Genomic DNA, 15,289 nt, shown 5'->3' on the forward strand with positions numbered 1-15,289 from the left:
GCCAAATGCCAGAGATTATACATTCAACAAAAAGAAATACATAGAAAATCTAGCTGTACTAAACTTCTGTCAGATGGCAACCCAAAGACTATACAGGATGGACTGGTATGCAATGATTTTCCTGTAGTTAAATTCACTAACACTCTTAAACACTGCTATTGTGGTAAAAACTCTTCTGGGGCTAGTGGGGCTTTGAAAATACGTTGCATGAAGACAATGAAAGTTCAACTGCAGCAACTTGCTTGTGTAGGGCTTGAGAAAACATGCAATCTTCACAACTATGCAAAAAGCACAGGCATCCATGAACAGTTTCAGGAGAAGAAAAACAGCTCTGGCAATAGGCACAGTGCTTCACTGACGCGACAGTTACTAATGCCAATATTGAACTTCTTGGGTTCTGTTTAACATTAAACGTGGCCACACTACCATACAGGCTTTCTCAACCATACAATTTTATCTGAGAAATTATTCCTGGGCTACAACTGAGGAATACAGCTCAGTATATGATCGAATACATCCCTACAGATCACCACCATCCACAATGTCTTCCCGAATTCAAGTGTCTTCTTGAATCAAAGCTGCTTTATTTCTTTTTTATATATCCACATATATATAGTTATAGATCAATAACATTATTATGTACATTATAAAATGTCTACCTAAGAGTAGTTCAATAATCATAGTAGATTTGAAAAAGTTAATTCTTTCCATGCATTTTAAAAATATCTAGGGCATATATTTGGATTTCACTGTTTCTACAGCTCATTTCAGAAGTGGGGGCCTTTCAGTAAGTTCTCTTCTATTCGTGTGTTTTTCCTGGGTAACACTAGATACAGTATCCCAGAGGAGTGCATATTCCCAGTGGAACATGAATGAAGCATCCTCCTCAAGTGCAGTTTTTTCCCAAATCAACAATTAAAAGCACAGCTTCCACGGCTGGTGCATTACTGGACATTCCAGCCAACAAGCACAAACGTTCTCCGCATTTACTTGCCAGGCGAGGGTTATGATAGGTGGTAAACATGACATAACACACACATTAAATGAAAAAAAAAAACGCCAAACAAAAACAAAAAACTAGTGCCCACAACAGGGATCTACCACAGATGTTGGCTGAATTTAACTGAAGATAGGTATTTCTTTTTCTCCCCTTTAAAATCAAAATAAACAAAAGAAAACCCCAAACCATTGAAGCTTTACAATTGAAGAAGTGATATCTGTAGATCAGCATGATCAATCGGGAACTGAAAATAAATCTTAATACAACTGAGCTCCTTTGCAGGTATGGGAGCACACTTCCACCAAACTTACTAATTTTATTATTTTGAACAAAAATTAGTAGGATAAAAGCTAATGTACAGAAATGGGTTTATTCTAATCACATAGGACATACCCTGAAACCTCTTAGAACAGCTGATTCTACAGTCTGGTTTTCTGTACTGAAACTCGACAATACAGTGCTGCTAGAAGGGACGGGTCATTGCAGCTGCTACCTTTTGTGACCCAGATAAAACAATGAAACTATTTTGGAAAAGCTAGGAGAGAAGGGAGAAAGCATAAAACAAAAATTTAGTCAAGAATACGTTAGGACAGAAAGCAATAAACTGAACTGTGGGTAGAAACACATCACGCTGGATATTTATGTCAGGTTACATTTTCCCAATACCCAAGAAACTTAAATAGTACATTGCCACCACATCATCTATATTGTGAATCTGTAACTGTACCTTCTGATGGCAGATGGAAACTAATCTAACTTCATTTTCGTACTGTCAGCAGAAATAAAATACAGCTTGTTATTAAACAAGCGTGTGCAATTTACTTCACACAAATATGCACACACTTTCTTTTCTGCAGAACTCTTTGGCCCAAGGTGGCAGTTCTCAATCTCTCTGCTCTATTCTAAACATTTTCTTTAGAAAGCGTACTTCATGAAAGCATTTGGTTCCTAAGCACTGCCACTCCATGAGGAAGAACTGTCTCTAGAGGGCAAAGGCTTCTGCATACACAAAATGATGAGGCTGGAATTTCTACTGAGAAGTAAGTTCAGTAGGAAAAGAATGAAAAAAAGGGAGGCGAGAAGTGAATGAAAAGAAAGCAGCTGTATAAAGTCTTACTGTCAATAGGATGTTACAAAACAACAAATACAGGGGGGTTAATGACAGGAAAGGGAGTGTCCACGTTTCTTCGCAGAATGAAGAACTGAAAATATCCCTACTTTCATTAAAAATGTCTGCATTAGAGAAGCAAGGTAAATGCATCACAGTACTTGGGCATTTTGGGATGGTTTGATGTATTTCCCTCCTGATGATACAGATTTATTCAAACTGGAACCCTTCTTAGCGGTGGGCTATGAAAATATGAATTCTTCCATAAATCCTTTAAGGCTACAAATTCCTCATTATTCTTTCAAGGTGAGTATTTACATTTTTGACACAAAATAGAACAGCTTCATTAGCAGAGACTGAAACATGACCGCAGAGAATAATTAGCAATGCCACCAGAGGACTTTCAAGAGAGCAAAAAATTACAGGCAAAGGACCCTACAGGTAAAGGAGGAGACTGAACCTCTGGGAGCCCTTTCGCATTTCCTCAATTTGGTAGCACACCACATTTCAGGTTCTGTCAATCTACAGCCAGTTTTTGTTCCGACTATAACTATCCGTGAATTTGAATTTAATGTGACAAAGAATTTTAGGGTGACCAAAGGACTTTCTTTTTATGCAAACAAGCAATTGTCCGTCTTTAATTATTTGTCCTATTTCCAGTGATGAAATCCTCCAAAATGTAACAATAGGATGAATTATCTTTTCCTTCACTCACATTCTATAACTCTTTCAATTTATGTTGTCCAGAAGAAATCATTGTTACTTAAAATGTAATGGTGACTCTCAAAATGATCCATTTCAAAGCAAGATTCCTTGAGAATTTACATTTTCATTTGTGTTCCAAGAAAAATCTTAATCCAAGTTTACTTCCTTCCAGTTATACTTTTTTATCAGAATTCTGAGAGAATTTTCTGCTTTAGAAAATATGCATTTGGCTGTGCTTTATTTTTAAATGTATTCTGAAATCAAAATTGGTGGCACTGGATTGCTAACCAGGAACCACAGTCAAAGATCAGGAATTGCTTTTCTGTGTGAGGCAAAAAAACATTGTTTATTTCTATTGGGTTTCAGGGTTCAGCACACATAACAGGACTCCTGAATTCTGTCTGGTGTTTACACAAAAAATGTCCCATATACCAAGAGGTGAAATGCTTTCTTTTCTATTCCAACAATCACATTAGAGAACGCACTTAAAACATTCCTTGACATAGTTAAACCTTGGCTTTCTTGTGAAGCATAAACATGACCATGTTTAACCTAGTCCTCGAATCAGATGATTGGTGTGTATTGTGTAAAACTCTAGTCTGGTTCAAGGACACTGCCAAAGCACAACGCACTTCTCTCCATGCTGGGTGACTGCTATAACTGCTATAACAACTCCTCTTTCCACAGCTCACTGCACAATGCAAAAGGAACACTCAAATATTAAGCACTGAGGAGTGTTTTTCTTTCATTTCCATCCAGCTACTACCTACATCTCCTTTCTCTCCCCTCAACATGCACCCATTTCTAAAGAAATGCCCTTTCTTTTTACTCAAAGATCAGTTTTAATTGCTCCCGCACATATAGAAGATTTAACCTAAAACATGTTTGTATGCTACAAATTTCACTTGTCCCAGTTTAAACATTAGATGTTTTCTTCTGACTCTGAACTTAAAAACAATAAATGATAATAAAAATTAAATGCATTGTGGCTATTGAGAATTCTCTAAACAGAGAGACTAGTTATAAACAGTAACTGATGACAGACTACCACATGTTAACTTCCCATTATCATTCCAGAAGACATTATGATCAACTTTATTATAGCAACCGAGAGATTTTTTTTCCCCTCAATGGAGAGGTAATGCAATAAAGTGCAACTTCTTCAGTTCTATAGCATATTCCTGCCTATAGTAAAGACAAGCTTATGCATACACCGTCAAGCATTTGGGCAAAAAGATAAAGTTGCCAAATACGCAGCTACTCTAACTGGTCTCAAAAGAATGGGAAGATCTAAACATTGATCTAATTGATCTAAGAAAACAACTTTTACCTTGTGCGTTTTGTTGAAATATTTTGTTCAGATCCAAAGAGGAAGCTCTGGAATGGGATTTCTGTGGCCTTGGAGGTGGAGTAGGGGGCTCTTCTCCCTTTTTCATGGCATCTTCTATTGATGTGCTGGAATAAGACCTAAGGAGGAACAGAAACAAACAGAAAAATATCTTATTTCAGAAATTCATTTTAAACAAATACAGTGAATAATATCCAAAAAAATTCTGATGAGAACTCAAGCATTTGGTAAAAATTCCTTGCCCCACTGACTAGAAGTTCCCTTTTGTAACAAAACAGACTTAACTGGCAACAAATGGAGGAACTATGCACCTAGGGAAATGAAGGGATCTGAAAATGAAACTATTACAGGGCTAATAGTTTCACCTTTTTTTTTTTTAAGGCCTTTTATATTAAAGCTTCAGGCTCTTCTCATGTGACTTGAGCTGCCAATGGGGCAGCTGGTAACTGTTCATTCATATTAACTAATTCATTGATAATTATTTATTCAATTTTGAATAAACCTGAGGAAAAAAATAATAATTTCCCTTTTCCATTGCTCACCTTTCCTATCTGCGTGGTTAATGTTTATGCACTTATAACTTCAATCTGCCTCTTGCAAGTATGCATTTTATAATTTATCATATTTTAACTATCAGAGTAAATTTTTCATAGAAGCAGTCAGATTCCACAAAATCGAGAAAAACTGAATGGATGTAAAGTGACCAACACTGCTCAAATACATGTCTCAGTACACTACTCCACACAGTTCCAGGCTGTTACAGATAATTCCATATCACATTAATCCCAGCGTACTGTACTTGCTAAGAATTTTGATTTTGCTGAAGGATCCAGTGTTTTTCAGCTGTTGTAGTTACCATTTCTTCTACAAGACCAAGAGCTTTGTTCAAAATGAGCACTGACAATGTGAGACATTACACTTGCTGTAATACATTATGCATGACAGGCAAGACCCAAAACACATTCAAGCAGAACAGAAATAACTCCCACTAATGGGAAACGGATCAGCTTTTTGCCAAGCAGGCTGCTGTTAGAACACAGCTCTTCAGCAGAACAGACATTTGGCAAAGTTCATCCTATGTTTCTGATGTAAACTTTAATAAATACAGGAGGGAAAGCCATAATTGCTTCACAATTTACATGTAACACAATAACCTCTGCTGCTGCTGAATTTTTGCCTTGGTAGGGTTTTCAATTCCATAGCCATATCATTTAAGACCTGATCCAAACCCTAGTTTTGTACCTTTACTTTCCAAAATGCGTCGTGTATATTTTGCTCGTATTAAAATTTTACAACTTAATACTTTGACTTTTTTTTTTTGTTTCGTTTTTTGTTTTTAAAAGGAAGGGTGGGATAGCAGCTACCAGGTGAAAGCTTGCCTTGCCCAGCAGCACTAACACAGAGCCCCATGACAATGAACCACTGCCACTGCTACATGCAGACCTGGGCACCTTCACAGCTAAGAGTCCGCACTGTTTGTGCTAGAAAGTCAAGCTCCTGAGGCGAGAGCTGTAATCAACTTGTATCCTATCCTAGGTTGATCAGGCACAGATGAAGACATACAGCCCCCTAAGCCATAGCTTAGTCCCAAGCCCCAAGCTAGGGGACTGAGGGGGCTCTATAACCTTGAGGTCATGTGTCTTACGTAGGCACCAGCTAACCAGAAGCTCTGGTGTGCTTAAGAATTTTTAGTCTGAAATTTTGCATCAAAATACTTCATTCAAGCAATTTTTTCAAACTTGTTTACGCATTTCTTAGTCATTTTATGACTCAGTAACACAGCAAAAAAATTTAAAACAATATAAAAAGTTTTGGATAGCAACATAAAAATGGCACACAGGGTGTTCAGTCTTCCTGAATGTAGGTCTTAAGAATACAGAATTTCCATCCTAATTCCTCCTGCTATGGCCAATCTTATTAGCAGACTGATTATACTTTCATTACATAAGAAAAAGAAATGAAGCCATCCGACCAGCTCAAAGGAAAAGTTTTAAGGTGCAATGCATGATATTGCTATACTAGAATGGCGAGAAGCCAAAACCAAAACATAATCCACTCCTACACATTATTTTGATGCAGATCTCACTTCTCTATCCTTCAAGTATCCAAATTCAGCAATGTCATTTTTAGTGCACAGCTAAGTCCACTAAGCCCTTCGATCATACACCAACCAGCCAGAGTTAAGTGCACAACTGGCAACAAAAGCTCACTCACCCACATCTGAGAATCAAGCTATTTTTGCTGTTTCCCAGGGACTGTGCAGTGTCTCCCTCCACATGTGACCACCATGCAGGTTTTAACAGCAGGAATTGTTGAAAACGTTCCCCCCAAAAGGGGTGGTGTCTGCTGTCCTGTCATGATACCGATGGGCAGGCCTGGAGGCAGTCACCACCCTGATGAGGCAGTGGGGCTGGGCAGATAGGCAAATGTCCCAGCACCATATGACCAGAGATTGCAGGGCCCTAGGCAGTACCTAAGAAGTGTCTGTAGCTTATGGATCCCGCTGGATAAATCTGTCTTTGATCTGATCTGTACTTCCAGCACAACATCACCAATAAAAATTGCAACACCAGTTCTTAGACCTTGTGTTTAACATCAGAGGAATATGTCTTCTGAAGTAGAAATGAAAGCAGTACCTGGATCTCGGTCTGGCTTTAAGTGCATTAGATTCCTGAGCAACTAGAAAAGAAAAGAGAACTGTTAAAACATAATACTTTAAATAAGTGTCTTTAGTTGCAGGATCAGTGATTATTAAAAATGTCAGTGTTGCAAATGTGTACGTGAGAGTGCACTCCCACATGGGCAATGAGGATTTAATTATTTTCACTTCTCCTTCACCTTGGTTTCTGTGGTGTATAAATGTCCTAAGAATTCAAAAGCTCAAGTGTAGTCAGAACGTCACCTTTTAATTTGGTTACCAGAAAGCAGGAACTGCAACAGATCTGATAGCTCTAACCAGCAGTCCAGGATGTAGCTACGACGAAGCAGTGGCACCAAGGAACACAGGAAGAGCGTAAGTTTCCCACAGAGAACACCCTACTCCTAGTCTAGCTATCTAGTAGTTGTGCATCCCAAAGCATGAAGATTAATGTCCTTCCTAAATACTTCAACTAGTTATCACAAATGTACATGTTCTTACCACGCACGTAATTCTTCTGCGCATCTGATTGAGACTAATTTGACATTGGGGAGGAAAGATATTTTAAGGCAGAAAGTTTTACTGGCTGTGTTGATCAAAAAATGTCTATCGACGAAAAAATTTGCTGCTTTTATCTGGATGAATTCTGAATGCCATGCTGCATCTAGGTTTTACGTGATAGGAAAACAACAGTGCTGAATTACCTCCTCTGGGTTGTTCCCTGGTTTATATAGTCTTTTCATATCTTTTCTGTTACTCTTCTTACTAACATAAAATAATCTTGATAAAACATATCTGTTTGATTGCTTTAAAATTCCACTCACTGAAAGAGATATCCTCAAGGTAATTACAGCAGCATAAATGATCCCAACACATATAAAAGGTGAATTCTTGCACTTTTCCCATTGTTCTGTTAGTTAGGGCATAACACTATAGGGAAGTAAGTAGGCTGTGAATAAAAAATATCTCAGTGTTTCTAGCTTCCTTCAGAGATATGCCTATTTCTAGGTCAGATATTTATCATGAGCTACTATACAGCACTACCTGAGATTACTAAAGAGTTCTTCAAAATGCAGAGCAGGAGCTGCTTGTGGTAGTAATTGGCAAACACTGACTTTCTAACAGCTTACATTGTATGGGCCCTACATAGCGGGCTTCAGATGCACAGAAAACGATAGCATGCACCCTATGCATAGGTACACACTATTTCTTGACAAAAGAAGCTGCTTTTAGGGCTGCACAGTGCTAGTTGGTGCTCTGGATGGAATAAACCCAAGCATAACTGGCAGAGATACAAAAAAACACTTATAAACCAATTTCTAGTACATTACTGTCATTAACAAACTCACTCACAGTCATTCTAGATTTCTGTATAACAAAGTCTTACCAGCACTAAAGAGGAAGAGAGGGAATTATTATTAAAATATGCAGTGGTGATAATCCTCCTCTTTCTGTGTCAAACTCCCAGAGAATACAACTTTAGAAACTGCTTCCCTACAGCCATATGACCCAATTTTTCCAATGCTGAAATTGCTGATTATTAAATTACCTGCACAATTATTAAATATATACCATCTAGAAATAGGAAGTATAATCCTTTCCAAGCTAAGCCATGTTTAAGAAACTTCAAATTTTCCTTCTTCTACGGAGACAGTAATTCTGTTCATACTTCTTTCAGAATACCTCACAAAACTACAGGTAAAACTGACAATATAACTCTCTGAGGACATCTGGTTGAGGTAAACAGGAAAACACAAAAGGAACAGAAAAACCTGAAATGACTAGTAATTAAAAAAAATACAGCAACGTAATACTACTGCCAAGGATTTGCTTTTCAGCCACTGAAAAATCAGGAAATTCAAAGCTCCAATTCCACAATCCCCAGACTTAGCACTAGCTTGAACCTTTCCTAAAATACAGTATATGATACAAAGTACCATAAAATAAGTAGTTCATTATTTGGACATGCAAATAACTACTGTCTCAACATTTTTATAAAGTGTGCAGACATTTTGTTACGCTCAGTTGGTGCATACTTTTTGTATGAGATGCAGGTTTATACACATTCACAATACAATCAGAACGATACAAAACTATCTACTGAGTTCATGAGTTTTCCATATTCCTATTACTATGTATACGTAAACCAAACTTGCATGAAACTGAAAAAAGATCAAAGCTGCTGAGTAAATTAATTACATTTATTATTTAGAAATTTATATTGTTCCTGAAGTAGTATGGCCAGATGAACTGAACACCCTTGTCTGGACTAATTAAATCTGTATACGATGATGAACTCATATCCATTCATTCATATCACAAGAGAGCAGAAAGGTTCCCATTTTGTGTGTTTAACTGCTCCCAACACCTCCCCAGCCCCTTCACCCCCCAACTAATAAAACTTCATTTTAACATTCCTAAAGACACAGATTGAGCAACTTCTGGCTGTAGCCTAACAGGTTATGCTCAACTGCTGCTTACCTGCTTTAAAGGCTGAAGACTAACTGGAAAGTTGTACTACGAATGGTGCAAGCAGGCTACAGTGCTAAGGAGAAAAACAAAACAATTCCCCACTAGTTTAAATCACCTGTGCACTGACTCAACTTTTAGCTCTTATTGATGACCTAGGCAGAAATGTAGAACTTAAATGTTCACAGCACTGGCCCTTAATCCTTCAGTAATCTAAGGGCAACAATGATCTTTAGGAGCCTACATAAAGTGGCCAGATTTTCTGGCACAGAAAGTTTTTTTTGAGCATAGAAAGTTTTTACCGACTTCCAATTGCTAGTTCTCCTGATGGCAAGGAAAACTTTCCTGTAATGAACTACAGCGGTTATCACCTTTCCTAAATTTACAGAAATAGCTTGAATCAATAATCAAAACATATGTAAATTTTCTCCTGCTTCATCCCAACTGTATTTGCATCCTGAAGGTCAATGATTACAATGACCTTTCAGAATGATGATCAATTTTGAAAGAATCACTCAATTATTGTGTTGTAGCTAGCACACTAGATAGATAGATCTTTTGACTTCTAAAATGAATCCTACCATGCAACCTGAGAGGGTGCCTGCTCAAATCCTTAATGTCCAGGACAGCAAGGGTGAAGTTACTAACGTGACAACAGTCAGCACAATGGAGCAAAACTCTGCCACCTTCTTCCTTGGTATATGAACATGGCAACACTGCTAAAGGAGCACAGCAACATCCAGAAGACTCCCTGATTAGGCGATGAAGGACGAGGGAGGAAAATGACAGTGGCAAAGGAGACATGCAGGCGACAGTTTTTTTCCTAAACATTCCAAAGATGGAATTGCTGAACTGAAAATACAACTCCCTTCCAAGGGAGTTCCTGGACAAAACCAGGGGAGAAGAGAACTGAAATCCTGTCACCAACTCTCTCCTTTAGAGGGACATATGTGTGAAGGAGAAGCAGCAATCATTCAAGAATAGGAGCTGAAGATGGGAAGTCTGGCAGCTGTCAAGTGTTTGGGAAGAAGCCAGGAAAAAAAAGAGTTGGGAAATGAGGCATACAGCTACTGAGTGGCCATGAATAAATTGAGCTATAAGACAAAACTGCCAGGACAGACACTTGGGTCAGTTTTCCTGATCAAGGATATCTTCATGACTAAAGACATTTATAAGAAAGGAAAAGAAAACAGGTCCAGGTTTTATATTCTCTAAGACTAAGGAGAGCTTGCAAACACCCTTACCGCTCAAAGAGAGAGATTAAAAAAGGGTAAGACCAGGGAGTTCTGATAATTGAACACATGGGAATTTTCTGGAGTAACTAAGCAACTTTTAGATACGCCATTCCAGAAATAAATTTTTCTGGTAGGACAGGAACAAGTACAGTATGTTCAAGTTGGAGAGAAAAATCAGGAGTGGTTTCACAAGAGAAACACCTCTGAAAAAGAAGCTTGTGTCGATGCCATAGGGTCTGTGTCTCCATTTTATACTTGAGAATGGCTTTTTATCAATGGATACAATATTCTTACTCTCAAATCTCATTTGTACTACAAAAAGTAAAACTCAGGCTCCTCACGAAATGCTATGTTAATATATTTCCCACACAAGAATACCACCAGATCTGCTAAAATTAAGGGAAAGAAAGCAAGAAAAAAACTTTGACAACTTTAAGTACTAATTAAGCCTAATTTTGCAAGTAGCAGTCATTATGAGGTAAAAGATCATTTCAGTAGTAATATATTACTAGAGCAAAAAGATCTTGAAAAAGTCAGGTTACATCAATTTAGGTTTACTGTGATATAAAAACATTTGATTGAAATTCTAAAGGAAGAGTCACATGAATTTTTTTATTCTTACCTGTTTTCACAGTCAAGTGCTGAAATTCCTTTGGTATTGGTTTGATAGCAATGCTTGTTTTAAGAACTTAATAAAAACAAAAAAATGAAAGTTATTTTAAATATGCGCAAGGAAAATCAGGTCTGAGAAAGGAATATCTGAAACGACACCAGTTAGAACATCCAATAACACCATACATATCCAAAAAAGAAACCAGCAGTAACCAAACACCCTCAGAACACCCAAATACCCCAAAAAGTAACTCCATTTTCAGAGTGCAAAAGTCAAGAATAGAGAGGCCTACACTCAACTTGCCAAATAATCCCAAATTTTCAGAATTTGGGGGTGTCTAAAACAAAGGACTCATGCTTTAAAGATACAGAGCCTTCACAAAGACACCAATAGAACATGCAGCTAGCAACAACTGGGAGAGCTAGACTTATCTGTCTGAAATTATAAACCCAGAAACCAAGGGCACACAAGCGACTGACTGTTTTGGCAACTGAAGCCTAAGCAGCTTGCCCCAAGGAATGTCATATGGCGCTGACAGAACCAGGCTTAAAATTTAGGAAATCCCAATTCTTTGTGCTTATTCCCCTTCCACCAGTGTCTGTGCCTCCTTTATTAATAGCTTATAGCAAGACATTGGTAATGCACTGTAGCATATTTCAGTGAAGTATAATAATACACTATGTTATAAATTACCACTTGGAATGAAATCTCACACCTCCATATGCCTTTACTAAATAAAACATATATGGGTAAAGTCTGAAGTGCAACATTAGTTGTCTTAGGAATGAATACACTTTAGAAGCTGTATTTTGTATCATTCAGATATTTTTCTTCAACTCAGCTGCTGTCAGTGAGTTCTCTCTTCAGATATATAGCAACACATGGCCAGCTCAGAAATTAAACATACCACTGATTCTGTTGGCAAACACATAGACTACCAGTTAACACACAGAACTTAACTCTTAATAGAAAAAAAAAAACACTATTTACTTGAATACCTTGTTTATCATCCTTCTTTGCATCTTGTATCAGGGCAGAGTTATCAGGTATTTCTTCAGCTGATGTCTTCTTAAAGAGAGAAGACTGATTTATTATGCTGATTAGTATAGCAGAGATACACACACATTTCCACAGTCAAATATTTAATAATACAGACTAACAGAAATAAAGGTGATAGTCTTTCCTGCATCAAGACTTGCTTTGTGAGAAAAAGAAACAGAAGACTATCAAAAAGGCAACTATAACTCTGCTGTTCAAGCTGCACCAGTCCCACACCTGAAATTAGTTAAAGCAGTACTTCAACCATGAATCACAAGAGACTAAGGACTATATGCAAGGAGAGATTTCTTAAAATGGAGCAATGTCATTCTATGTTTTCCTTTTTCTTTGGGTAAAACAGCTATATTAGGCTTGAGGAAACCTTCTAAAGTCTCTTCACATGCGTAACAAGCTCCTCTCCATCAGAGTAGTCTCTAGTCAAAACTTAGGCCATACTGCAAAGTTCAACAGTTCTGCATCTAAAGTGTTTTGGCTGAGATAACTGATCCTCCATCTACTCTTCTCTTTTAATATTTAACCATAGAGATGGGAAAAACAGTTTCATGAGCACATCTTCTGCAGGTCTATTCAGGCCTCTGATGGGAAGACAGGGAACTTTGTCTCAGTCTTACTCCTAAACTCTTTTTTATCTCAGCAGTAACTTAAAATATAGGCATTTGCTATTCTGTAACTTCTGCTACTTAGATCGCCAAGAAGCAAACAGGAAGAAATTCTACTACCATTATCTGTAAGAAAAATGATAGAACAATAAAACAAACATCGGTAAACCCAAGCTTCTCTATACACAGAGAGATGCTTTTTTCCCAGGGGCCTGGAAGAGGCTACAATCCATTGGGCCTTAAAAAACGGATTCGAAAACATAGATTTTGTAGGCTGTTTTAAAAAACCAAAAATCTCAAGTCGATAATTCAAGAGGACCATGTTCAGAGTAAGGGGCTATGCGATTTATTTTATAAAGTTGCATGTGGGATGCTTTTGAGGAAGCAACACAGCAAAAACACAGCCTAAGTGCTCTGAAAATGTTTGAACAAACAATTTAACTTCCCTAGTTAGCCCTGATGCTCTAGTTATTACAGTCATGGCAACAAGGAAGAAAGGAAAAAAAAAAAAAAACAAAAAGTCATCAACTGGCTCACCAACAGCAACAGAGGTTGCTACATCAAAGAGAATCAATGGCTGCACTGAGTGGATCTTCCCAGACTGTTTCCAGCTGGTTAAACAGGAACAAAAACACTGGGAGGAAGATGCACACAAGCAATGCAAAGTGAAAGGTCTCAGAACTGCCAAATTCTACTACAAATTTCAGATTCATGTCTTGATGCTTTGATGTTTCAAGAATAAAATAACCAGCAACCATTGGTGTTGCGATAATGAGTGAGGGGATGAGGCTTCACAGTGGTTTCTCTTTGGGGTTCGCCCATTGTTAAGTAAAGAGCATCAGACTAAAGACCTAACTCAATGCATGTTTGAATCAATGGAATGACTCTCTCAAATTCCAATGAACTGTATGACATTTTTGAGGGAGATCAGAGTAACCCCAGCCAGTCATTTTATAAATACAATGAGAAATCTTGTGTCTCATCTTTAAGCTTTTGGCAGTGAGAAAGCTTGTGGAAAAGAGCCAAATCAATAATAATGAAAAAAAAAAGACCAGAATCAGAGGAGAGGACAAATACAGGCGGTGAAATACAGACAGACACAACCTTTTGGCTAAAAAAAAGAAAACAAAAACTCTTGCCATTCTTGAACATATCATTGACCAGTCTCTGTGTTTTTTAAGTTTAGCAAAGCCTATTATTCAGTGATCTGTCTCCTGCCATTATTTTCTTTATGCGTACATTCAAGAACTGATTCCACTGTACTGCAGGACCATAGTTCAGCAATCACAATAAAAATGGTTTTCCAAAATTAAATTAGACAACCTGAATTGATGATAGACTGAAAGAAAGGAAGACACAGAGATAATGCATAATTCATTGCCTTGCTAATATAATATTTTTAATGCACTGTTCAAGTATCTAAACCGTATTTTCTCAGCCAAGCTACAAATTATATTTCAACAGTGAAATACTGTATTTTCCACAGAGGGAGATGAATTACTGCCCTTCCAAGTGATATTCAGTGTATCAATTCTGAAAATAAAAGCATCAACTGAACAAAAAAGAAACATTTAAGTCAAAATGATGCTCAAATCAGTTTTGAGAAGAGATTTAATAGTCCATTAATCTTGGACGACAAAGGACCAAAATAACAAGACCCTGCAACAACCCGACTGAGAGCTCAGCCCTACATGTCTAGGTCCCAGGCAGAGCAAAAAACAGTCAAGCAATTGTGATATAGTTAGATAATACTATCTATTGCCAGCCAAAAAACAATCATGCAACAGATTCTCTCTCATGTTCAATTTAGCCATGGAATTATTGATTTTACAGAACATTCTGCCACCTTGCAGAAACTAGGAATGGCGTAGCAGAACATCCAGCTGTTGCCTCAAGAACACTATCTGATTACAAAGGCAGCACAGTAGTCTGTAAGCTGTTGGTAGTTATGGTGAGAGAGATTTAAGAAGAAGAGAGCAGAGATGAGGCAGAGGAGGCTTGAAAGCTTAACTGTGGAAAATTCAATGAAAAATTAAATGTAAAATGGGAAATTTCTTGCTTTTTTTTTCTTTTTACATTTTGTGTCATATGCCTGCTGCAGCGATTTTATTATTACTATACCATTCCTACTATCATCTCTAGTGAAGCAAAAAAAAAAAAAAACCAAACCTATAAAGCAAAGAAACATACAATTTAGGTGTTTAGGAAATCATCTCATTTTAGATTTATCTTTACTCTGCATGTACATTCAAGGAGCACAAGCAAGCTGATCCTTAAAGTCAGATGCTTAATAAGATTATCAAATTTTATTAATTAGGTTATTGAAATGATATTTTTATTATTAAGAAACACAAGATGATACTGAAAGGAAGATTTTTAAGCCTTCTGAAACATATAAACATACATTTTAATCTTACAGTCCCAAAGGCTGTGCTACTAAAGAGCAAATTTCCTCACAATTGTGCAACGACAAAAGACTACTTTCTATATCTGGGTAAGCATTTGTGAAGTCAGT

General features: G+C 37.4%; 1 protein-coding gene across 8 annotated transcripts in view; it reads right to left on the bottom strand.

The window, feature by feature from the left end:
• The window catches only part of REPS2 (RALBP1 associated Eps domain containing 2), a 106,145-nt gene that overhangs the window by 34,555 nt on the left and 56,301 nt on the right, over window positions 1–15,289 (bottom strand). For 6 of the 8 annotated variants that reach the window (XM_064499653.1, XM_064499645.1, XM_064499649.1 and 3 more), the window contains 4 exons: window positions 12,115–12,199; window positions 11,126–11,191; window positions 6,798–6,840; window positions 4,144–4,280 (listed from right to left, as the gene is read on the bottom strand). In XM_064499653.1, the coding sequence (XP_064355723.1) occupies window positions 4,144–4,280; window positions 6,798–6,840; window positions 11,126–11,191; window positions 12,115–12,199 (331 nt within the window). The remainder of the gene's footprint in view (window positions 1–4,143; window positions 4,281–6,797; window positions 6,841–11,125; window positions 11,192–12,114; window positions 12,200–15,289) is intronic. The other 2 variants (XM_064499640.1, XM_064499637.1) reach the window with 2 other exon arrangements.

This window comes from Dromaius novaehollandiae, chromosome 1 (genome assembly GCF_036370855.1).
Source record: "Dromaius novaehollandiae isolate bDroNov1 chromosome 1, bDroNov1.hap1, whole genome shotgun sequence".
Classification (NCBI taxonomy): domain Eukaryota; kingdom Metazoa; phylum Chordata; class Aves; order Casuariiformes; family Dromaiidae; genus Dromaius; species Dromaius novaehollandiae.